The sequence below is a fragment of the Euleptes europaea genome, chromosome 14, assembly GCF_029931775.1.
Source record: "Euleptes europaea isolate rEulEur1 chromosome 14, rEulEur1.hap1, whole genome shotgun sequence".
NCBI lineage: Eukaryota > Metazoa > Chordata > Lepidosauria > Squamata > Sphaerodactylidae > Euleptes > Euleptes europaea.
The window spans coordinates 33,429,214-33,453,984 of NC_079325.1; the positions used below are offsets into that span (position 1 = coordinate 33,429,214).

At 47.6% G+C, this 24,771-nt stretch overlaps 2 protein-coding genes across 2 annotated transcripts in view; one reads left to right on the forward strand and one right to left on the reverse strand.

The window, feature by feature from the left end:
* LOC130487167 (cytosolic purine 5'-nucleotidase-like) overlaps positions 1 to 3,558 on the forward strand; it is a 31,396-nt gene extending 27,838 nt beyond the window's left edge. Inside the window, exons 16-18 of the mRNA XM_056860583.1 lie at positions 1,084 to 1,260; positions 1,872 to 1,973; positions 3,496 to 3,558. Coding sequence (XP_056716561.1) covers positions 1,084 to 1,260; positions 1,872 to 1,973; positions 3,496 to 3,549 — 333 coding nt within the window. The 3' untranslated portion in view covers positions 3,550 to 3,558. The remainder of the gene's footprint in view (positions 1 to 1,083; positions 1,261 to 1,871; positions 1,974 to 3,495) is intronic.
* Positions 3,559 to 5,292: 1,734 nt separating this feature from the next.
* CKAP2L (cytoskeleton associated protein 2 like) lies at positions 5,293 to 20,175 on the reverse strand. The gene is made up of 9 exons (XM_056860582.1): positions 20,133 to 20,175; positions 15,650 to 15,716; positions 14,853 to 14,910; positions 13,512 to 14,665; positions 10,935 to 11,142; positions 9,680 to 9,835; positions 8,523 to 8,586; positions 6,476 to 6,602; positions 5,293 to 5,522 (listed from the first exon to the last, which is right to left on the reverse strand). The coding sequence occupies exons 1-9, from the start codon at positions 20,173 to 20,175 to the stop codon at positions 5,297 to 5,299; spliced, it is 2,103 nt and encodes a 700-aa protein (XP_056716560.1). The 3' UTR covers positions 5,293 to 5,296.
* Positions 20,176 to 24,771: the final 4,596 nt, after the last annotated feature.

Here is a 24,771-nt window from a genome sequence, read left to right on the forward strand (position 1 = left end):
ATTGCTTCCTACCCTGGCGACCGCTGCATAACAGAGCGACGAAGTCTCTTATGCAGCCTTCACAACTAGAATAAGAAAGCTGGCTTTAGTATGAGGCTGGCTAGGGTCCCACTGAGTAGCAGAGTCAGCTTTGCTCGGTCACCTTGAGGCAAGGATCCTCTTTGCACGTGCAGAGTCGCCAATCGGCTCACAAACCAACTTATGCAAAATGCCATCCTGTCAGGCCCGTCAGGGAAAGCATAATTAGGTGGTAGGACTTCCTGCCTCCTGTAGAGATTCCCAGCCAGCCCCTGCCCTGGCACGAGTAGAGAAAGAAATGGTACATAGGTATATGTTTATACAACACACAACCTTGCTGGAGCAGGTGTGGTCCCTTGAGTACAGGGGAGGGAAGGCACAACCTGAATCATCCAGCTAGCGCGACAGATTTTTCAGGAAATAGGTCTGACGAGTATCCCAAGCTTGATAGGATTTTCATACTACTTGATCTTCCTGACTGGAGATGCCAGGGAATGAACCTGGGTGAACGCACATGAGGCTGCCTTATACTGAATCAGACCCTGGTCCATCAAAGTCAGTATTGCCTACTCAGACCGGCAGTGGCTCTCCAGGGTCTCAGGCAGAGGTGTTTCACATCACCTCCTTGCCTAGTCCCTTTAACTGGAGGTGCTGGGGATTGAACCTGGGACCTTCTGCATGCCAAGCAGATGCTCTGCCACCGAGTCCTTCCCTTTCAGTATAAAGATGCAGTCCGCGACATGCCACTAGGCTCTGCTGACTTAACCTCTATATCTGGGCTATGTGAGAAGACTCTCAGGTGATTTGTGTAGAGGTTCTACCTGTGTTACAAAGGTCATAGGCAGAAAAGAAATATTGTGCTCCCTCCCACTATGAAATCTCTACCAAGCTCAGCCAACAGAATTCCCCTGCCCTGGGGAAAAAAAACCCACAAGTAGGATATGCTCGAAAATAGCTGCCTTCATTACTGAATGGGTCCCAAGAAAGGGAAAGCCTGAGCACCTCCATCCCTCAGGGCAGGATCCCGTTTGGGGGCTTACTTAGATGTTGCACCTCCCATTGCAGAAAGTCACTCACGAGATGGACATGTGCTACGGGAAGATGGGCAGTCTGTTCCGCTGCGGCTCCCGCCAGACCCTGTTCGCCAACCAGCTGATGCGCTACGCTGACCTCTACGCCGCCTCCTTTATTAACTTCCTGTATTACCCTTTCAGCTATCTCTTCCGGGCACCACCCACTCTGGTACGTTGGGGCAAATTAAGGGCAGGGCGGTAGATTCGGGATGGATATGTGGGGAGCTTCATCGAGGTTGTTCCAGCTTGGGAAAGGCCAGAACTATGTTGGTCTCATGGATAAATTGTCAGAAGATCAGGCTTCTCCCACAGAGGATGCTGCTAGTTTCTTCTCTCCAGTTAGGGATAGAGCCAGAGGTCTCTTCCTGTGCAGGCTTTTGGGGGGCCACCTGTGCAAGGATAGAGAGGGGGAGCAATCCCGCCAGCGATGCTCCCACTGACATGATTGCTCTCTTTTAGTATTTGAAAGGCTGTCACTTAGAGGAAGGCAGGGAGCTGTTCCTGTTGGCAGCAGAGGATAGGATTCGCAATAATGGGTTTAAATTGTGGGAGGAAAGGTACAGACTGGATATCAGGAAAACTTTTTACAGTAAGAGTTATTCGACAGTGGAATCAGCTGCCTAGGGAGGTGGTGAGCTCCCCCACTGGCAGTCTTTAAGCAGAGGCTGGACAAACACTTGTCAGGGATGCTCTAGGCTGATCCTTCATTGATCAGGGTGTTGGACTAGATGGCCTGTATGGCCCCTTCCAACTCTATGATCCTATCTCTTCCCCTACCAGATGCCCCATGAATCAACTGTGGAGCACATGCGCATAGAGTTCAGTGAGCCAGGCTTGCCCCCAGGGTATCGGATGCACCCGCTTGGCCTCTGCAAGCAGCAGGTGAGTAGGTAGCACCCAAAGTCTTCTGTCCTTTGCCCTGCTCCACCCTTTGCCACCTTGTTCCCTTTCTTCCTGAAGGCTTTTCACTGATCTTCACTTGTGTGGGTACGGTGGAATTAAATAAATTTGTCCCACCCTTTCTCAAGAGCTCAGGGTAGCATACATCACTCTCCCCCTTCTCCGTTTTATGCTCACAACAACCTTTTGAGGTAGGTTGGGCTGAACAAGATTGGCTGAGGGGCACTCAGTGAGCTTCATGACAGAATGGGGATCTGAACATAGTTCTTCTCGGTCCTGTCCCACACTCAAACCATCACACCAAGCTGCCCCTGAGTTCCTAGATAGAGTGCAGGTGGCTGGACAGAAAATACAGTGCCCTGATAGCTTTCCTCACAAGGCTGTTTTCCAGAGGACAGAGCAATATTCAGATATGAGCATTGGGGGGAGGGTTGAAACGAAGTCACTGGTAGAGTATTGCTAACTTTCCCCAAGTATAGGAGAGCCTCCTTGATGGCCAGATTGAACGCTCTGCCATCACCTGAGTTGAAGGGCAGATTTAGTAAAGTTCCATTTTCCAATAGGATCTGCCCTTGTGGGTCTAGAACAGTGATGGTGAACCTTTTAGAGACCGAGTGCCCAAACAGCAACCCAAAACCTACTTATTTATCGCCAAGTGCCAGCACGGCAATTTAACCTGAATACTGAGGTTTTAGTTTAGAAAAAACAACTCACTTGCTTCTCTCTTTTGCACGTGCTCTTTCCTGGGGGCCAGGTCTACCAGCCCAGATGACCTGGCCTCCAATGGATGGCTTTTTCCAAGGGCCAGGTCTACCAGCTTGGATGACCTGGCCTCCAGCAGATGGCTTTTCCCAGGGGCCAGGTCTACCAGCTTGGATGACCTGGCCTCCAGTGGATGGCTTTTCCCAGGGGCCAGGTCGACCAGCTCGGATGACCTGGCCTCCTGGAGCAGGATGGGAGGGGGGGCCTTCGAACCGAGCCGTTCAGGGAAGGGGAGGGCTTTGAACCGCTCCGGTTCAGGGAAGGGGGGAGCGGTTCAAAGCCCCCGCCACCCAGCTGCTCAACTTACCCGCGTGTGCCGGCAGAGAGGGCTCGACGTGCCGGAAGTGGCACGCGTGCCATGGGTTCGCCAACACGGGTCTAGAAGTATGGATACAATAAGTCACTTTTCTTTCATTGTCCATTACTTGAGGTTGATAGACAGAGACTGAGTCATTTGATAATGGAAAGAAGGCACTCCCCCTTCCTGACATTTTTAAAACAACAAATAAATTGGCGATGGTAAAGATTGCAAAGAATAAGGGCATTAAGTATTTTGGCCATTGTGCTTCAGTGTGGCCCTACTTAAGACCTGTTGGTCATTTGAGCAGAATCATTAAAGTAAAGCTTTCGTGTATATACGATAAGCCCCACCCCCTCCCCAATAGGAAGCCCCTCCTCTTGCATTGCCCAGCCCCATGGGATGGCAGGCCATGGAACTCTCTGTTCTTCCTGTCCCCTGCAGAAGTTCCAAAACATATTCCAGGACACCAACAACGATGAGGACTATGACGACTGAATTCCTTCAATCTACACTGAAGGAAATCCTGACGTGACAGATGAGTGTTGCTCAACTGAAGCTGACGGCAGGGTGGGAAGGGGCTCCTAACATGGAAGAGATGATGGTATTTCCCAAGCCAATCGCTAGAAAGACCTAACCTGTGAAGCAGCTGATTCTGAAAGGGAGACCAAGTCTGCACGCTGCTTCGGGTGCGATCACCCCGCGAGTTGCCGGAGGCCTCTCTAGGGGGCTTGCCGTTTGCATCCCTGCCCCACTCGCCACTTCAGCTGTCGTGAGCTCCGCCCCCAAGAATCGAGACCTTCAGCCCCTCCCCGCTGATTCGTCTGAAGGTGCCGCCTCTAGTTCATTATTTCCACATTTAGTCATAGCCCCTCTGCACAGCCGTCTGTGAGCGGTTCAGCAACTGAAAGCAAGGTGGCTCAGTTTTCCCTACCTAACCGTGAGGAATGGAGACCGGACCGAGGGTGGCAGCTCGTGAGGCCTCTCCATCTCCTGTCTGCTCTCACTGCGCACACTCTCATTGTGTTTGAAAAGCAGAGAAGAAAGCCAGCCTACTTCCTGGCGGACACCATCGCTCTAGGGAGAAACCTCTCCTGGCACCTGCAGAGGATGCCCCACACCACTGAGCCATTCCAGGCAGACTGAGGCTCAAGCCCCTGGGAATTCCAACATGATGGTACCAGGACTGAAACAACTAGCCCTGGAGCAGCAGGAACTCCTCAGGCACAGCCAACAGGATCTATGGCAGTCCAGTCACCCTCACAGAGCACAGCCAGGGGTTCTTTGGACATGCCTAAAAGCATCAGTGCTCAAGCCCACTCTGTTGCTGAGCTCAGCAGGAATCTTCATTGTGTTCGCCATGTAGGAACAGTGGCCATCTCTCCGTCTCCAGGCGCCCAAGCAAAGCTCCTCCTTGCCACTTTAGCCCAAAGAAAGCCCATAAAAGAGAAGCAGAGAACCATTTCTAGGACCGGAGGAGGATAAAGAGTGTCCACCTTAGTTTGCCAGGGAGGGCAGAGTAGTGAGAAACAGTCTGAAAAGAGCACGGAACAAAAAGGAAACGCAGCTCCAGGCCGAGAGTCCTTTGAGGCTGAAGTCATGGCAAGTTGCTGGAGGATTTTCCTGCAGCTCGTGTCCCCAGCGCCCCCTGCCCTCCAGATGCCCCCAGTTAGACCTTAATGTTAGACGAAGCCAGATTTAAAGGAGAAGAGTGGAAGAGCCGTGTGAGCTGAGTCCCAGGAGCCAAGCCCAGGGGGGATCAGAGGGAAAAGTACAGATAGCAGACTCTTTTAAGTTACTGGAGTAGCAGAGAAACTTGTTGCACTTTAGTACGCAAGGGACCCTTCTCTTTTTTCGCGCTCACAGAGGAGCAGCAAGAAAGGGTTGGGGCAAGGCACAGAAAATTCAGAAACGCCTTCACTCGAGACTGACAGGCTTTTCGTTCGTTCCTCTACGAAGCTGCCTCCTCTAAAGAAATCTTGCCGTAGAACAAGGGCACTCCCCCCCAGCTCCCCAAAGCCAGATGTGCAGTTTTCTTCCAATAAAAATAAAGATACCCATAATGTGAAAGTTATAATTGTTTCCAATCTATTTGCACAGCTGTAACAGGAAAGCGGGACAGCGAACACCCCCTGCCAGGCCTTTAGAAACACAGAGGTGAGGTCCTGGGAAGGGGGTGAGGGGAAATTTGATTTCCTTGTACTGTCACCTAAATATGGAGGCATGTTCAGGGCTTGGGGTACAGTCACAACTTCAGGAACTCCATTTCCACATCCTCTGGCAAAGCTTCATTTTTACGGAACACAAAGAGGCTGCCATGGTCCGTGGCCAGAAGTTCATCGAGAGAAGTCACCACCGGGTCATGGTCCTTCAGCATCTGTGGGTAGCAGGCAGTGGCGCCCTCTATCCGCAGGGAGCGCCGCACGGGAGTCAAGAGCTTTGTCTCTGGCCCCGTCCGGTGCTCTTTTGCTCTGAAACGAAGAAGAAGAAATGTTGGTTTTTATATGCCGACTTTCTCTACCACTTAAGGAAGAATCAAACAGGCTTACAATCCCCCTCCCTTCCCTTCCCCACAACAGACACCCTGTGAGGGAGGTGGAGCTGAGAGAGCTCTAAGAGAGGTGCGACTAGCTCATGGTCACCCAGATGACTTCATGTGGAGGAGTGGGGAATCACACCCGGTTCTCCAGATTAGTGTCCGCCGCTCATGAGGAGTGGGGAATCATATCCAGTTCACCAGATTAGCCTCCGCCGCTCATGAGTGGGGAATCAAACCCGGTTCTCCAGATTAGAGTCCGCCACTCAAAACCACCACTCTTAACCACTACACCAGAGAAGGTTAACAAGAGTCGGCTGCTCTCTCCTCAACAATGGTTCCACTCTCCCGCCAAAAAGAGAATAACTGGACAGGGCTGCTTGCTTCTCAAGGCAAACCTCTTGTGGGTCACAGGAACCAGCAACAAAGTACTTTGGAGTTCAGGGTTGTGTATCACAGAGTCTTTGCCACCCCCACCCCCCACACTTTTGCAGATTGGGAGGCATTATTGAAATTGAGAACATTTGCCTTGCGTTCATTCCACTTCTGGCTGGCCACACAGCTAGGGTTCGGTCAGCTTGGAATCGGGGAAGGACAAGCCCTAGCAGTGGAAGAAATGCTTGCAGGCGCCGACTGAAGCTGGGGCCTGGGTACGGCCATGACCCACTTTTCTGTTACCGAAGCCATTTGTCCCAGCTTAAAACCACCCAGCAGCTGTCACCACACAGGAATGGTGTCAACAAGAAAGCGGGCACGATTCCAATCGAGCTACGGCTCCCCTGCTAGTTGTCAGAAGAGTTTGGCCTGTGGGGAAGGCTGGCCCGGCAGAGCTCAAAGAACGTTAGATCAGAAGACGGGGGAGGGGCAGAGGGAGACCAGGATCCTTACCTGAGCAGGGGAACAACTTGTAGCTTGACACCTGAGACCGGCTTGCAAATCCGGCGTTGCAAAGTGCTCTGGGGATTCATCTCAACCCGGTCCCTGGCAGGGACAGGACTGACTTGGGCAGGGACCGCTGTGGGGGGAGACAAAAGAGGAGAGCAGCAGGGGAAATATAGCTGGATGTCGAAAGACTCCACCGTTTGGATAGAGAAGAAGAATTGGTTTTTAATATGCCGACTTTCTCTACCACTTAAGGAAGAATCAAACCGGCTTACAATCACCTTCCCTTCCCTACAACAGACACCCTTTGAGGTAGGTGGGGCTGAGAGAGTGTGACTGGCCCAAGGTCACCCAGCTGGCTTCGTGTGTAGGAGTGGGGAAAGAAATCCAGTCCACCAGATGAGCCTCCGCCGCTCATGAGGAGGAGAGGGGAATCAAACCCGGTCCACTGCTCCAAACTACTGCTCTTAACCACTACACCACGCTGGCTCTCCTGAGGCATGATCTTTCTTTGCATAGAGTAGTCAGGACATACTAAAGCTTAAAGAGAAATCGCAGAGACAGTATTTAGAAGTATTAGAGCCCTCATTAATGTCCACAACTCCCTGTAGAGCACTGCTCGGCTTGAGAACCCTCATCTTAGGGCACTTATTCAGGATGTTTGATGGGAATCAGCACCCCCCCCCCCCCAGGAGACGTTTGCTGATTCAAAGTTCTGACTTGGCCCTTTGCTTGCCCCAGTTGGGGCACAGGACCTGTGGTTTGACACGTTGCTGCCACCTCTGCCTTTGGCTGCAGCCTGCCGGGATGCACAATGAAATAAAGTATAGCAGCAAGCCCCTAATGGGTGATGGGAGACATTATTGCTCTCTTTTAAGTATCTGAAGGGCTGTCATTTAGAGGAGGGCAGGGAGCTGTTCCTGTTGGCAGCAAAGGATCGGACTCGCAATAATGGGATTAATTGCGGGCGGAAAGGTACCGGCTGGATATTAGGAAAACATTTTTTACAGTAAGAGTTGTTCGACAGAGGAATCAGCTACGTAGGGAGGTGGTGAGCTCCTCCTCACTGGCAGTCTTTAAGCGGAGGCTAGACAAGCACTTGTCAGGGATGCTCTAGGCTGATTCTGCATTACGCAGAGGGTTGGACTAGATGGCCTGTATGGCCCCTTCCAACTCTATGATTCTATGTTTTATGATTCTATGAGAAGCCCCGCCCCCCCCCGCCTTGGTGATGGTACTTCCTTTTGAGGTAAATAGTGCTCATTTTAGTGGGAGGGGAGGCAGAGGCAGCTTCCTGGAACTTATTAGCTGGATCAGTAGGCGGGTTCCCACTATCCCCATTTTCCTTCCAAATCCTGTAATCCCTTGAAGCTGCAACAGTCCCACCAAGAGACCCACATTTGCTAACTGAGATGCAACAGCTAACATTGCTAACCAAGTTCCAAAAGCACAACTTGGACTTCTTACGCTAGTGTATCATGGGAGGGAGCCTTTAGGGAAAGGGAAGAAGAAGAGTTGGTTTTTATATGCCAGCTTTCTCTACCACTTAAGGGAGACTCAAACTGGCTTACTATCTCCTTCCCTTCCCCTCCCAACAGACACCCTGTGAGGTAGGTGGGGCTGAGAGAGCTCTAACAGAGCTGTAACTTGCCCAAGGTCACCCAGCTTGCTTCGTGTGTAGGAGTGGGAAAATAAACCCAGTTCACCAGATTAGCCTCCGCAGCTCATGTGGAGGGGTGGGGAACCAAACCCGGTTCTCCAGATCAGAGTCCACCGCTCTTAACCACTACACCATGCTGGAGAGAAAAGATGGCCCTTTTCTCCTCTGTCCTTGGTTGGGTGGCAGGTATGAGCTCCCTCCCAGGTAAAACCCTGACTACTACTGGGCCCAATATTGGGAGCGAAACATGGGCAGCCAGCCGACTTAATCAAACAGTTATCCCCTTCCGAAGTGAGAAGCCGGTCTTCCAAGTAGCTGTGCATGGGATTCTAGCTGTCGCTGTTAATTTTCATGAAACGCGGGAACCACTTTTGCCTGTTCCATCTTTCTTACCCTGGGCTGTCTTGTCTGGATTCTTCAAAAGGTCAGCAACAACTTCCTTCAATTTCTGTAGTGGCTACAAAACAAAAAGCTACACTGAGCAACCACAGCGCATTCAACACACATCTCACGTGCAAGACAGGGGGTCCTTCGGAGCACTGAACACTTGCTATAGAGGTTGGGTGGGTGGGGGGTGTCTCAAAAGGGCCCCAGGCTCAGCAGGGAAGGTCTCTAGGCTGAACAGGAATGGAGCTGGGGATTAAATCCTCTGCGTTCCCAGCTGCTCTGCTAGAGAGGTCATGCATATCCGTATTGCTCGGTTGATCCATGCATGTTTATCATCTATGCAAATGTCCTCTGTTGGGACAATGTTAAGCAAATAAACTGAACATATATTCCAAAGAAACGGGGGAGAGGGCAGAGGAAGCTCCCAGTGTGCTATGAGCTGCCTTCTGAGCACTCGAGAACCAGGCTTTAAACCATCCATTTCTTCAACATCTTCTCATGGGCTGCGTAGCTATTCAGACACCTACCTCGTGTGCCGTTTCCCCCCACATTTCCTATAATCAGCCAGGACTAGAAACAGAATTCCTACAGCTCAGTTTGTGTCAAGAATCTGATGGGGTGGGGTGCTGCATACTGCAGGCCAATAACTCCCACCCCCATGTCCCATCCCCTGTGCAGTCCCAGAAAATCTTTGCTTGCCCGTGCCTCTCTTGAAGCCTTTAACACCAGAGCTCTGTTTCATCTCCAATCTCCCATGCCATTCTAGGATCAGGGGAAAGAGGGCCCACTGACACAGGGTCCTCTCCCACCATTTGTGTTTCAGGATCTCCATGTGCTCAGGAAGTGAGATTTCCCCACAAGCCGCCTCCTTTGCAGGGATCTTTGGTTTAGGAACAAGACCCATGTTAGCTCTGTTGTGTTGCGCCACCCCTAATTCTCATTGGTGGCAACCAGACCCCCCCACACACCAGTTTAGCTTGCGCAATGTACCGATGAGGCAGAGGAAAGGTCCTTTTTTTAAAAAGAGAGAAAACTGAACTTGCAAGTTGTCCTGCTTAATCCAAACAAAACATTTACTCAGGATGGAGACCTAGCTGTTGAATACTCGGCCCGGCGAGCCGAAAACAAAGCAAGACGCTGACGGCTAACGGAAAGCTACTCACTGCAGCCCCAGCACGAACAGCCGCTTCGTACAGCCCGGCCACATCAAACGTGCCACGTCGTGCCAGCAGTTTTGCTTTGCAGATCCAGAACTGGGCAAACTTCTCCGCCTCTGGGATCTGGGAAAGCATGGCTAGGATCTCTTCGGAAGCAAACCCCTAGGAGAGAACAGAGATTATTCAGAGCAGCACAGTTCAGAAGAGGAAGGCCGACGGGAGCAATGAAAGACCCTGGCTGTGAATACCAACTCTGGCCCTCCCTTGGCCATCAGTAACTGAAGACATTGTGGCTGATGTCCCACTTGTAGGGTGGCAGTTGCCAAATGGTGGGAAAAAAGATCAGTTTGGGGTGGGTCAGAACAAGTCTGCACACAGGGCAAGTTAGCAAGACTCCTCCAGCATGAGCAATGTGGCTTGCTGGTACCATCTGGCACCTTTGGGTGACAGGTAAGGTGCTTGGGTCTTATCAAACATTATCACTACAGCCCTGTATTTGTCTTTAGAACTGTTTTGAACCTTACTTGGAAAGGCAGGATAGGCATGAATAGATACAACAGAATATGCTCTCTGCTCATGGGAGGTCTGACTCCTGAACAGGAAGGCACCAGTGGGTCACTTATATCCAGAACTGGACTGTACCTTGCACAATGCGCCTACAAGGCCTGGGAAAGTACCCCTTTACAAAACAGGACTCGCAAACTGGTCCAGAACCAAGGATTGCTAGTCCAGATCTAATTCAGGTGGGAGAAAAGCAATGTGGTTCTGGACCTTCGTTAACTTCCAGTGGTTTTTCAAAAGCTGCAACCTCTTTTCTTTGCAGAGGTAGTTCAAGCCACTGAAGCTGCTTGCTGTATATCTTGGCTGTTTGCTGTATATCCTGGGGATCTGCAGGCAGTGCCCCTTGTAATAGGTGAGGCCACAGGATAACGTTACAAAGCTTTCTGAGTCTGGTTGACAGGATGCAACCCTAGAAATACTATAAGCTTTTGAAAGGACCAAAGAAAAAGGAGCAAAACAACCCTGCCTTCTCCTGCCCTGATCCCATTGGTCCCTTCACCCCACATCTTTCTCTACCTACTGTGGGGTACAGTTGAAGCCCTGCTTGCTACAGAAGACAGGTGGCACTAGGAGAAGGTCGGGCCAGGCAAAGACACAGTTGGACCGCCTTCTCCGCTTTGCTGCTTGTAGACATAGAAGTAACATCCCCCATTGACAACCATGATCTTCCCATATGCTGGATGGAAGATCCAAAGCCCACCTCCTCAGCAAGCTTCAGGCATTCTGTCAATGTGCTGGAGATCTTATCCATCAAGCTGCGATCCATCCTTTCCTCCTCTTTCCCCAGACCACGCCAGAAGGACTGGTTCAGGGTCTCCCTTTTCTTCCGTGGCTTTGCAGCGGGCAGTGTCATTGGTGGCCGCTTGTAGGATTTCCTGTGAGATTTCAGCCACTGTTCTAGCAGCCTCCTAGTGAAAAACAAGGAGACGTCATTAGAAGAGTTGGTTTTATAACCTTATATTATAGGTTATAATATAACCTTACATTATAGGCTATAATATAACCTTATATTATAGGTTATAATATTGATTTGGAAATATGGGAAAACTTGTGGAAAAGGGAAAACAGATTTACAATTACTAATGAAATAAGAGAAAATTTATATAAAATGTTTTATAGATGGCATATAACCCCGGTACTGCTAAGTAAAATGAAGAAAGACGATATTGGTTGATGTTGGAAGTGTGGAATTGAAAAAGGCACGTTTATGCATGTATGGTGGTTTTGTAAAAAAATTTAAGAGATTTTGGAGATTAATATTAAAGGAAACTAATAACCTGATAAATATAAAAATAAAAAAGACCCCACCTTTTGTTTATTGGGAATACCTAAAGATAATATGGATAGAGGTGACAGAGTCATATGTCAATATAGTTTTGCGGCAGCAAGAATTATAATAGCCAAAAACTGGAAGCAAGTAAATAAACCTTCAATTAAGGACTGGAGAGAGAAATTGTGGATGTACATGGTAAAGATATGGAAGAGTTTAAAAAAACATGGTCAAAGGCCGTCGCTTTTTGGGATAAACTGGCGAAAATGAACTTTACAAGTATAGTTAATGAATTATAGATAAAATGTATTATTATTTTTTTACAATAGTAATAGTATAATGTAATTTTAAATACTGTCAAAACACTTCTCCGGGAGTCTATTGGGGGTGGGATTCACTGTTAAGGTGGGTGGTGGGTATTTGAGCACTGTGTATTTTATAATTCATATCAAATGGTGTAATACTGATTATTGTATAATGTGCTCTTTTTGTATTTTTATGTTCTTTTATGTTTTTTATGTTTTTTGTTATTGTATGTTCTTTATAATTTGTTTTGTTTTTCTTATTAAAAATAATAAAAAATTAATATATAAAAACGAAGAAGAGTTGGTTTCTATATGCCGACTTTCTCTACCACTTAAGGGAGACTCAAACCGGCTTTCAATCACCTTCCCTTCCCCTCCCCAAAAAGACACCCTGTGAGCTAGGTGGGGCTGAGAGAGTGTGTCTAGCCCAAGGTCACCCAGCTGGCTTTGTGTGCAGACGACCAGGTTTGTGTTCTACATGCTTGAGAGCTGGTGGGGTGGGGGTTGGGTAGGGTATTTGGGCTAGGGAGGGCCCAATTCAAAAACCCCTGAAGCTGTCTGGGTGACCTTGGCCAGTCACTTTCCATCAAAGTTGTTGTGAGTATGAAATGAGGGAGGGTCGCATCAGTGCATGCGGTTATATGACTCAGGGGTCATTAATGCAATTTACAAGGACTCCAATCAACATTTAAATGGCAAGCAAAGTCATGGCTCCAGCTGCCCACCTAGAGGGTATTTCCCGTCTCAGCGCATTTCCTTGGCCCTCATTCATGCACCGCTGTTTGTGTGCATGGCTAGTGCAGTCATGCAGCATCATCAGAGGGACATTGAAAGGCAAAGGATGCCACCTCCAGGTACAGCCTGGGAGGACTACCTGCCAGTAACTTTAATCAAAAGGAGCTTGCTGTTTACAAACAGGAAACTGAAAAAGAGAAGGCTCCTCATGGTGTCTGGCAACACAATATAAAGAACACGGGGTGGGGGAGAATCTCTTGAGTGTCACGACACACGGCAGAGCCACTTGGTTTCTGCTTTGTCATGCACAGCTCATGTGCGCCCCCCCTATACCCCACAAGAGATGCTAAACTCCTTTTTATCAGGTGAGAAAATGTAACATGGAAAGTGGAGGCACAAATAGTTATGCCTTCATCTGTTTTGCTGTCACATCTGCTGATGAACATGAACATTCCTCAAACAAAACTCAGAAGAAGAGTTGGTTTTTATATGCCGACTTTCTCTTCCACTTAAGGAAGAATTAAACCGGCTTACAATCACCTTCCTTTTCCCTCCCAACAGAAGCCCTGTGAGGTAGATGGCGCTGAGAGAGATGTGACTAGCCCAAGGTCACCCAGCAGGCTTCATGTGGAGGAGTGGGGAAACCAACCTGGTTCACCAGATTAGAGCCCACCGCTCATGTGGAGGAGTGGGGAATCAAACCCGGTTCTCCAGATCCATTGCTCTTAGCCACTACACCATGCTGGCTCTCATGTCCACTTGGACCACCCTTGGGACAAGGGTCTGACAGAGGCACATTGTGGGATCTACCTCCCAAGAAAGAGCAGGGTGCAGACATGTGCTCCCATCAGCCGCCTCTCTACCCCAGAAGCTGCTCTGGTCTGATTTCAGATGATCTCTAGGAAAGCCCCAGGACAGGAAATTGGACCAGACAGGTGAATGCAAACACGCTTGGGGCCAAACTTGCCTGCGATCCGGCGTACCCGGTGTTTTGGCCTCCGGACCTGTTCCTGTCCCCAGCTGCCTTGACTTGCTTCTTCCACATCTCAGAGTGTCAATGGCTCTATTTGCTGAGCAATCTGGAGAGACGACAGGCCTGGATTTCAAGCTGGGAGTCCTGGGTGCTTGCTGGAGCTTCTTACCATTCTGGTTCCTTCTTGCTGTGCTTCCACACTTGTTGATGTCCTCACATGCGGCCAAAGAGAGAGTCCGTTTTCCTCTTAGTTCTCTTACCGAGGGGTTTGTCAAAGGATGAAAATTGCTCGGATGCCTTCTCACATGCTGAGTCTTGTGAGGAGTTGCCCGCTGCTCCTTCGGTTGTCCCCTCTGAACAGCATCTGGAGCTCTGCCTGTCCTTGACTGTGCCACATTCTTTTTTCCTTGCCCCAGCACACCAGCAGCCTGTTGATTCATGGTAGGTTGCTTTGTTGCCCTTGGATTCAGACCCTGGCCTTTAATTTCTGGCCTCGAATTAGTAGATGACTGGCTAACCTTCAATGCTGTCTGTACTCCTGACACTCCAAGGACTCGCTTCTGAAGATCAGCCCCCTTGAGATTAGCTGAAGGCCTTCTGGGCTTACCCTGGACTTGTGACTTAACAGCCTGAGAAGTCTGTGCTTGCCTTTTCCCAGGCATGCTGCCTTGTGAAGCGAAGCCCACATTTGGCCTTCTCACTGTTTGGGAACCAGATGGGAGGCCAAACCTCAGAGCTGCCTTCTTCTCAAGGCTCTCCAAATTCTCTTTATCAGCATTTTCTTGCAAGCTCTCCACAGGATGGTTCGGTTGCTTGAAACTTTTTGCAGTCTGCAGGAGCGCTCGAGTTTTTGGTTTGGTGACCGGCTCCAACTTTTTAGTCTTTCTTCCTTGGCATAAACCATGCTTGGAGGAGGGTATTGTGATACTCCGTTTCCCAGAGAGGTTTTCAGCAGAGGCCTTTGAGGGAAGAGGATGGAACGGACCCTTTCTTAGCAGCTCCAAAGGAACATTCTGGGGCTTCTGAGAGACAGGAGCACCAGACAATCTGCTCCGCGGAACCCGGCCAGCAGGGACTGAATATTTTGCCTCCCTCTTCTGCTCACCTTTTGTCTTCTTCAGGATAATTTTTTCTTTACATCTGGCAGTCTGAAAACAGAAAAGATGTATATGCCAGGAGTTTAAAAAACAAAAATAGACAGGAATGCTCAGAGAACACATACAACTAAGATGTTTGTTTTTAAAAGGCCCCCCCCATTTCATTCTTAATGTCCCTGTAGCCTTTGATGAGGAGGAATCCCCAACCTCAAGTACTAGAATATCCTTATCTACTTACAGGGTCTGATTTGGAAGGAAGCAGGTTCTGCTGATTAGTCCTGTCCTTTAAGTATGGCCTGTTGGAAAAAAAGATGGAAAAAGATATTTTGAGGAGTCATTTTATGAAAATTTACTTCAAACACACCACACACTTGACTCAGGCTGCAAATGTATACACACTGGTTTGGGCACAGGCCAAACACTTACTCTTGAGTACACATGCATAGAACCATGGTTTCTGAGAACTTTTCATAAGCACTTCCATTTACAGCATGTTACAGTATGGGGAGAGGCCGTGGCTCAGTAGGAGAGCATCTGTTTGGCACGCAGAAGGTCCCAGGTTCAATCCCTAGCATTTCCAATTAAAAAGACCAGGCGGTAGATGATGTGAAAATCCTCCACCTGAGATGCTAGAGAACCGCTGCCAGTTTGAGTGGACATACTGACCTTGATGGATCAAGGGTCTGATTCAGTATAAGGCAGCTTCGTGCATTCATGTGTACAGCTGGGCAACCTGGAAGTCACCTGAGCACATGCAACTGACCAGGTCAGAATTCTCAAGGAAAGGCTGAAATTGGTATCTCGGCCTCAGTAGATAAGAGGAGCTCCCAGCTACAACTGGAGTAGGGCAAGGTCCAGGGGAACACCCAAACTGCAAACTTGTGTCTTCACAAGGAATACATTCCCATCCACCATAGGCATATACTGTTTTCAGGATTTGCTAACACCAGCTCCCAGCTGCCTTATCCAGGGGCGGGGGAGCAAGAAGAGGGACACATAGTTGTGAGCCTCCATGTGTACATTTCGTTCACTCACTTGGAACTGGGTTGCTTTTGCTTTCCTTTGGCCGCTAAATATTCTTGCAGTCTCCTCCATCTCTCCTCTGCAAGAGATTCAAAGAGCATTAAGATCACCAGCAAGTCGCACAAGCAGCCGACACCAAGAGGCTATTATCGAACTCATTCTGTGGGAACCTGACCAGGGGACACAGTCATCAAGATCTCCAGCTTCTTATACCAGATTTGGTCACAAGGCCAACACTCTCACACGCCTGTTGCAAGACCCATAAAACTGACCCCAAGGATGCAGTTAGGACTCTGTGTCCTAACTCACTTCATCAGACTCACGAAGTAGGTACCACTGTACCAGCAACAAACCTACTGTTGCTGCCTCAAATATGGCAAGTTTGCTCTAACCCTTTGCAAAACCCTTGAAACAAGGTGACTTGATGGATTCCATTATTTTGGCTGCATGCTAAATGTTTTGGAAGGCGTGTTTGTCCACAGCCACAGTTGCTACTTGAATGCACTGCAGTTAGTGCTGATAACATGGAACACCTTCAGTGGTGCTAGTGCGGAGGCCCAACTAAAGTGGGACTAAAGATGTAAAAATTTCAGAAAATTTTGAAGCCATGGGGGGCACACTTTTTTAAAAAGAAAAAAAAACCCCTAAAATGTTGGGGGAAATTGAAATATATTCAGTGCTTACTTTCCTATCAATCCTTAAATACATCATTTATAAATTTGACACATTTATGGCATTTAAAAGTATAAATTCTTTGTTTTCTGTAAGAATTGCAAGCATGCCCAAGAGTTTAGAAAGTGCTGTACTGACTTTAGAAAGTGCTGTACTCTATGCTACCACTGCACAAGTATCTTTAATTTTTGCAGGAAGGAAAAAAACAGAAGCTGACAGAGAAAACACTTTCTGAAGTAAACAAAAGGAAGTGTTTTATTTGGATAAACTCTCTCATCCCAAATCACAATAGGAGATAATACATTATTAAATTATTATTTTTACTAATAATATGTTATCATTAAACAAATTATGGCACATTAATTGTTGCTAAAACCATTTAGATTTAAACAAAAGCATTCTTGAAATGTTATTTTCCAGTGGAAAAACCTTGCCTTAATAATAATTTTACTCATTCTAAAAGATAAAATGTTTAATACAAGATTTTTTTTTCTTTCTTTCTTTCTCCTCTCTCTCAAATTTAAGAAGTCCTTAGGAAAAACCCAGTTTTCTTTCAATTTTTCCCCAGGCCTTCACATCTCTAAACTGGACGTTGAAAAGGCAAAGGATTCATTGGTGGGACTTTACACGCACACATTTAAACTGGTCTGCTACAGTACCAAGGAGCGACATGTGCCGAGCATGTCAGAGGCCTGTACCCTGGGCGGGTGTTTGGTGTATTAAGCAGAGGTAGCTATTTGGCATGGGTAACCGCCAGCTTAAAGGAAAGGTTGGGCAAGCATGGTGAGTTATTTTGCCTTGCCAGCACCATATTTAAGTCAGATATCAGGCGCAGTGGCGGACTGGGTCTAAAAATATTGGTTGCCAGGAGACAAAGGAGCCCACCCACAAGGCTATCGTTTAATTTTTATAAGAAATAGATAAAAAAAATTAAAAATACATAAGTGGAAAAAAGGTACAATTAAATTTGTTGTGAAAGAAATGTATATATTTTTGTAATTACAGTGTACATATATTGTACATATTACTGGCATTATACAGTGGATACAGATTGTTATAATTGAATTTTTAAATTTTTTTAAATAAATAATTTTAAATAAATTGGTTATATTTTCAAGCTACTGAAAGGTCATTAACATTTTTAACATATTGCCTAATGTTTAAGGGGGCCCACCTCATCAGAGGCCCACAGGGCCCACTTGCCATTGGGCAAGCTAACACAATGGCCAGTCCGCCACTGATCAGGCAACAATCCTGCCCAGAGAGAACCAAGCACCAGCGACAACTTGACACGCTACTTTCCCCAAACATGCTTTGCAGCCATCTTGTGGTCGCAAATGCCACCAAAGCGCCACACTGACAGCTCGCCTCTCAGGTCTGCATCATGTTGGAGCGGTTTCCCAGCCAGACGGCCCCTTGCTCACTCCACCCTCCGCGGATCTGTCCTCCTTTGGCTCCCGCCGCTCCTAGAGCTCCACGGCTGACAGTAGTCTACCTGTGAGCTCTTTCTCCCAAATGGGGAAGGTGATCTCACCGGCCGGCTGCCTCTAGACGCATCCGGATGGGAACAGGCGACTAGAGAGGCCCTCAGCTCACGCTCGAAAGAGAACATAAGAAAGGCCCTGCTGGATCAGACCAAGGCCCATCGAGTCCAGCAGTCTGCTCACACAGTGGCCAACCAGGGGCCTCTAGGAGGCCCCCAAACAAGAAGACGGCAACAGCACCATCCTGCTACAGCACCTAATATAATAGGCATGCCCCTCGATGTGTTGCTGGCGTTACTCTTCGTTCCGAGTTTGGCCAAATGTCACTTGAAGCTAGGGTGTGGTTGGCCTTTAAACTACACCTTAAACTGTGCTTTAGCACTGGGGGGTTCCTAGCTTCTCTGAAGCATTACCCTTTTAAATCCTCATGGCAAAAAATCTTAGATGAGAAACTGGCGTTGTTGGGCTTCTCGCAGGATATGTTATTAGATCTTGGGAAAACTGAAGCTTTTACCAAAATTAAAAAACGCATTAAAGAGCTTGATTATAGCAGCACTACGTTTTGTGCTCGTCACGTCTGTTCATCCCAGTTCTTCGGAATACCCCCTCCACGTGGTCTGCCTGCCTATACATATTATCTGACAACTCCTTGTCTCTGTAGAGCTTTTTGCTTGGCTAGATTGAATGCTAACCCTTCTATGGTAATGCAGGGCAGAATTCTGAATATACCAGTGATGGCGAACCTTTTAGAGACCGAGTGCCCAAACTGCAACCCAAAACCCACTTATTTATCGCAAAGTGCCAACACGGCAATTTAACCTGAATACCAATCCCCTCTTAAAGGCATCTAGGCTAGATGCCATCACCACATCCTGTGTCAAGGAGTTCCTCAGGTTAATTACATGCTGGGTAAGTGGGTGTTCCTCTTTTAGTAGGGGATTTCACTGAAAGGTGGGAGTCGCCGCAAAGCCCGCGCTGTGGCCCGAGCGCTCTGCTCCCCTCCAGCTATGCCACGCTGTGAGCTAGGCTCCCCTCCAACCTAGCTCCTCTCCAACCCCACCACGGGAATCACCTTCGCCACAGACTCAACAGGCTGCCGTCCGCGCCGCACCCTCATGCCCCATGTGAGCCACCTGGCATGTGAGCCGCCCTGCCGCATGTGACGGGGGGGGAGGAAGCGCTCCCATTGGGCTGCTGGGCAGAGGGGCGGGTGATGAGAGAAATGCCCCCAGGCGCGCGTGGAGAGGCTTTCTAGTAACGAACTCAGGCGAACTCTGTGCTGGGGCGATGGCACGCGTGCCCACAGAGAGGGCTCTGAGTGCCCCCTCTGGCTCACGTGCCATAGGTTCGCCACCACTGCCATACTCAGACTGGGTCTAAACATATTGGTTGCCAGGAGACAAAGGGGCCCACCCACAAGGCTATCGTTTAATTTTTATAAGAAATAGATACAAAATTTTAAAAATACATAAGTGGAAAAAAGGTACAATTAAATTTGTTGTGAAAGAAATGTATATATTTTAGTAATTACAGAGTACATATATTGTACACATTACTGGCATTATACAGTGGATACAGATTGTTATAATTGAATTTTTAAATTTTTAAAAATAAATAATTTTAAATAAATTGGTTATATTTTCAAGCTACTGAAAGGTCATTAACATTTTTAACATATTGCCCTTGCTCTTCTGGCTCTATTGACTCATGAGCCCATGCCCTTTTGGAAGGCCGCTTTGACGAGGAACTTCGATTGCACTATATTTCCCCCCTTTTAATATACAAGGAGCCCCGTGGCGCAGAGTGTTAAGCTGCAGTACTGCAGTCAAAAGCTCTGCTCACGACCTGAGTTCGATCCCGACGGAAGTCGGTTTCAGGTAGCCGGCTCAAGGTTGACTCAGCCTTCCATCCTTCTGAGGTCAGTCAAATGAGTACCCAGCTTGCTGGGGGTAAAGGGAAGATGACTGGGGAAGGCACTGGCAAACCACCCCGTAAAACAAAGTCTGCCTTGGAAACGTCAGGATGTGACGTCACCCCATGGGTCAGGAATGACCCGGTGCTTGCACAGGGGACCTTTACTTTTTAATATACAAATCCAATGCCTCTGTGACTGACATAATGCCTTTTTTTACTAAGCGACAGGGACCCCAAGGCTACATTGTCAGTGGCAAGATTTGTTTCAGTCCTTATATCCCTCCAACACTAGATATAGGCTGCTCAAGATCAATTGATCAAGGAGCTTCTAAGGGATAGAAGGAAAGGCATATAATAGGCATGCTCCTTCTTGGCACCATCCGAAACCCCGATGCCTTTGACGCCTAGAGATGGCTCCCGCTTACCTTGAGCGGCGGCCGCGGCCTCCTTATGCAGAGGCGGCTTCATGGTCAGGACCAGGGCGGCGGCAGAGCAGCCGTTGCGCTGCTCTGCCGGTTGGCTCTGTTCAAACGGGCCAATGGGACGAGAGGCCGCGGGCTGCGGCTCGCGAGCAAGGATTGGCTGTAGGGAAGAGGGCGTGTGAGGCCACGAACTGCTGGCGGAAGGGCGGGGCGGAAGCGAGATCGCCGTCAGTTTGCTGCCATGGGGTCAAGCGGGACTCATGTAGTCTTTAGGATTTGTGCTGTGGATACGGAGAAGTTTCTCTGCAGCCATATTAATCCCCCCCTCCTCTTCACAGGAACGCGGTTTTTTTCTTTTTTTTGCTGTTATTAAATAATTGCTATCGGAAGTTTAAATAAATTATTTATACCAAACAATGGAGAAAAATAAACAAAACCATGCAGATTGACCGGAGCAGGACTTTGAAAGGTTTGCTGGCCCGCGTGGAGGCGGCCGATGGACTTGCGAAGCAGGCGCGTTGAAAAGGAGCTGTCGGCTTCTGAGAAAGGACAGGAAAGTGAGAGCTAGCATTTGGAAAAGTGATGGCTATCCGCCTATGAAAATGACAGATCTCTGAAAAGTCGTTCGGGGGAATATCTAAATGCAATTTAAATTGGCTGAACTCCTAAACTTTGCAAGCTCGGAAGCCCGTCGGAGTGTGGCACCAGGGAAGAACTGCTTGCTAGGAATTACCTGCAGAAGGTCGGGCAGTGTGGCTGCCTAACAGAAGACCTTTCCTGTGGTTGATGTTTTTTCCCCTGGAGACGTCTGCCAGGAGCCATCACTGCTGTCTTTAGCCATCGCGCTAAATTTGTTCGGGTCACCCCCCCCCCGTCATCATCTATAACTTGATGGTTGTGTGTTGCCCTGGCTGATATGTATTTGTATGTAACACTGTCCTTCAGTGTTACTCCTCTGAAGATGCCTGCCACAGTTGCTGGCGAAACGTCAGGAAAGAAAATTCCAAGATCACGGTTACACAGCCCGGATAACCTACAAGAACCAATGTATTTGTATTGTTATTTCATTAGTGTGATTTTGTCATTCCTGTTCAGAAGTCACCCTGAGGACTTTAAAAGTGGGAGGAGCGAGATTGTGTATAATTGGCTGAAGACGGGCTGTGTTTGCCGGTTGATTTCTGGAAGCATAGTTGCGTTAGGGCTGTTGCAAAAGCCTTATGTCTCAAAATGCGCTTCTAAAAAGAATGGCCTTCCATCATTAAAGGTAAAGGTCCCCTGGGCAAGCACCGGGTCGTTCCTGACCCATGGGGTGACGTCACATCCCGACGTTTCCTAGGCAGACTTATCTGAAGAAGTGAGCCTGTGGCTCACGAAAGCTCATCCCCTGCCAGAAAATATTTTTGTTAGTCTTTAAGGTGCTACTGGATTCTTGCCCTTTTCTACTTCTTCTTCTCATAGGTTTGATTTAAGCTGGCTCACGAAAGCTCATCCCCTGCCAGAAAATATTTTTGTTAGTCTTTAAGGTGCTGCTGGACTCTTGCCCTTTTCTACTACTGCAGACAGACTAACACGGCTACCCACTGTGAATTAGGCAGACTTTGTTTACGGGGTGGTTTGCCAGTGCCTTCCCCAGTCATCTTCCCTTTACCCCCAGCAAGCTAGGGACTCCCTACACTTCCATCACTGCAGACATTTTATTCCAGCATCAACTGTCCTGGACTAGAGCCGATTTCTTCAGGGGCAAAGACTGATGCAGTGGGCTCGAGTCCACCAAAAAGTATGCAGGGGTCAAATTATTATATGCAGGGGTCAAATTATTATATCTGAAGAAGTGAGCTGTGGCTCACGAAAGCTCATACCCTGCCAGAAAGTCTTTAAGGTGCTACTGGACTCTTGCCCTTTTCCACTACTGCAGACAGACTAACACGGCTACCTACTGTGAGTCTGTTGGGAGAGGCTTGCAAGAAGTAGGGTTGCCAGGTCCCTCTTTGCAACCGGCAGGAGGTTTTGGGGGTGGGGCCTGAGGAGGGTTTGGGGAGGGGAAGGACTTCAATGCCATAGAGTCCAATGGCCAAAGTGGCCGTTTTCTCTGGTGGAACTGATCTCTATCTGCTGGAGATCAGTTGAAATAGCAGGAGATCTCCAGCTACTACCTGGTGGTTGGCAACCCTAGCAAGAAGGGAACCATGGGGTAAGTTAGTTTTTCAGCAGATATCAGATGGCCTGTAAAGATTCAGAAGGAGCTAAACTGATGGGTCTTCACCATAAATCTCCTGTGTGTGTGTGTTAAGTGCCGTCGGTTCCCACTCATGGCGACCCTATGAATGAAAGTCCTCCAAAATGTCCTATCTTTGACAGCCTTGTTCAGATCTTGCAAATTGAAGGCTGTGGCTTCCTTTATTGAGTCAATCCATCTCTTGTTGGGTCTTACTCTTTTCCTGCTGCCCTCAACTTTTCCTAGCATGACTGTCTTTTCCAGTGACTCTTGTCGCCTCATGACATGACCAAAATACGACAGCCTCAGTTTAGTCATTTTAGCTTCTAGCGTCAGTTCAGGCTTGATTTGATCTATAACCCACTGGTTTGTTTTTTTGGCAGTCCACAGAATCCTACCAACCTTAAAATACACAACATCATCATACGACGCCCCTTCTGATTTATTTGTTGAAGTGTATGCTGCCTTTCCTGTCACCAACCACGATGGCTCACAGTGGCTTAAAAAAAATTGATCCCCAGGTAGAAGACAACATTTTTAACTGACAGAAATACAGCCATACAACTTTCCCTCAAAATAATATTTTCCTTATGAAATGAACTCTAAAATGCACGCCTAAAAAGAATGGTCTTCCATTTCTTACACAAGGCAAGACTACAGAGAGGGCTCGACCAGGAGGAGGCCCTGGGAGGATCTGAGATGGCAAACAGGCTGATAACAAGTAAATTAGTAAAAAATGAGGGCCTAAAACATCATTTAGCCCTGACCTGGATTGCCCAGGCTAGCCTGATCTCTCAGATCTCAGAAGCTAAGCAGGGTCCGCCCTGGTTAGTATTTGGATGGGAGACCACCAAGGAATACCAGGATTGCGACCACCAAGGAATACCAGGATTGCTGTGCAGAGGAAGGCACTGGCAAACCACCTCTGTTAGTCTCTTGCCATGAAAACCCCCCCAAAAGGGTCGCCATAAGTCAGCTGCGACTTGATGGCACTTTACACACACACACACAAACATCATTTCAGGCAAGGAAACCTTATTTATATAGGCATGTGTGTAATATATGCATAGGATGCATAGCTCACAGGCAAATGTTCAGTGAGACGTTTCTGCCCAGTAACTGTCAACCAGCTCCTTAATGTTAGGGTTGACTTCTGTGTGCTACTTTTTTCTTCTTTTTTGGGGGGGGAGACCGGGGAGAAATATAGGATTGGGGGATTTATCAGTGTGGCGAGCAGTATAAAACAACTCTCCCTTGCTTGCTATCAGATGCTATTGCAAAGGGAGAATAATATTTATTTTATTATTTTATTTTATTTATACCCCACCCTTTCCCAACTATGTGAGGCTCATGGTGGCCTCCAACAAAATACATACAATATAATATATAATATGTTAAAATATACAATATAAAATTATAAACTACTGATTTAGCTTAAAAGATGGTACTCTAAATTACAACCTACTATGTATACACCAATCATTCCCAATAGGGAGTTGGTATATAACAATGCAATAAATGGCCAACAATAACAAGAAAGTTCATTGCATGGTCTCCAGTGTGTCCGTGAGCTCACACCCTGTACAATTGTTTAGGGTAATTAGGTAGCTTACATCCAGTTTACAGCATTTCCAGTTTCTAGTCCTTCACTGTCTCTATATATGCAGTCTGGGTTAGTGCATTCACCTTCCTCCATGCAAAGGAAATAAAGAGATAAAGTTAAGAGTCATCTGCACTCTAGTAAAAATTTACTTCAGATAATCTGGATATCTGACGGTTTCATGTAAATGTTCAACAGAATAGAGAGCAAAGGTAACTTTGAAGATCTCTTTAAAGCAAAGGGCCAAGCAAAAGGCCCCCAAACTACTTATTGAGATTTATCTTCCTGGAAGTATTAGGGCCATCATAAAATACCCATTGTGTTAGGTGGTCCAGGAGGAGACCATGATTGTTGTGAACCAACAGAGGTGCTCTCCTCTTGCCAGTAGACCAATTAAGATTATCAGGGCAACAAAGATAGTTTCCGTGCCATGCCTCTATTGAAAGCTGGATCGAGAAGGATCTAGATAATAATTTGTCTCGTTAGAAAGCACTTGGAGATGAAAAGCCACCACTTTTTCAAAGAAAGGCAATTACAGGTGATATGTCTCAAATCTCCCAACTATTCTATTAACATCCTTAGGTTGCAGTACTGAAAAGTATCCATGGAAACCTGACAGATGAAGGCATCAGGAACATACAATGCCTCTGTAATTAATGTATATCAGATACAATGAGTTTTACCCACAAAGAGTTTAACAAATTGGCCATAGTGATCTACTACTATTTCCTGCTTGGAGGCCAAGGTGTAATGCGCCTCTTACCACTTGAAACAACATCGATGGATGACACAGCAAGGATGCAATGGTGGCGGAAAAGTATGTTTTC

What these genes read in the sequence shown, in the direction of transcription:
- CKAP2L (XM_056860582.1), bottom strand. Translation starts at nt 20,175, where the DNA reads ATGAAGCCGCCTCTGCATAAGGAGGCCGCGGCCGCCGCTCAAG. An exon ending in TTCCTTCCAAATCAGACCCT is followed by an intron (nt 14,666 to 14,852) that starts GTAAGTAGATAA and finishes TTCTGTTTTCAG; the next exon opens with ACTGCCAGATGTAAAGAAAA. An exon ending in GCCTGAAGCTTGCTGAGGAG is followed by an intron (nt 9,836 to 10,934) that starts GTGGGCTTTGGA and finishes GTTCTCTCCTAG; the next exon opens with GGGTTTGCTTCCGAAGAGAT.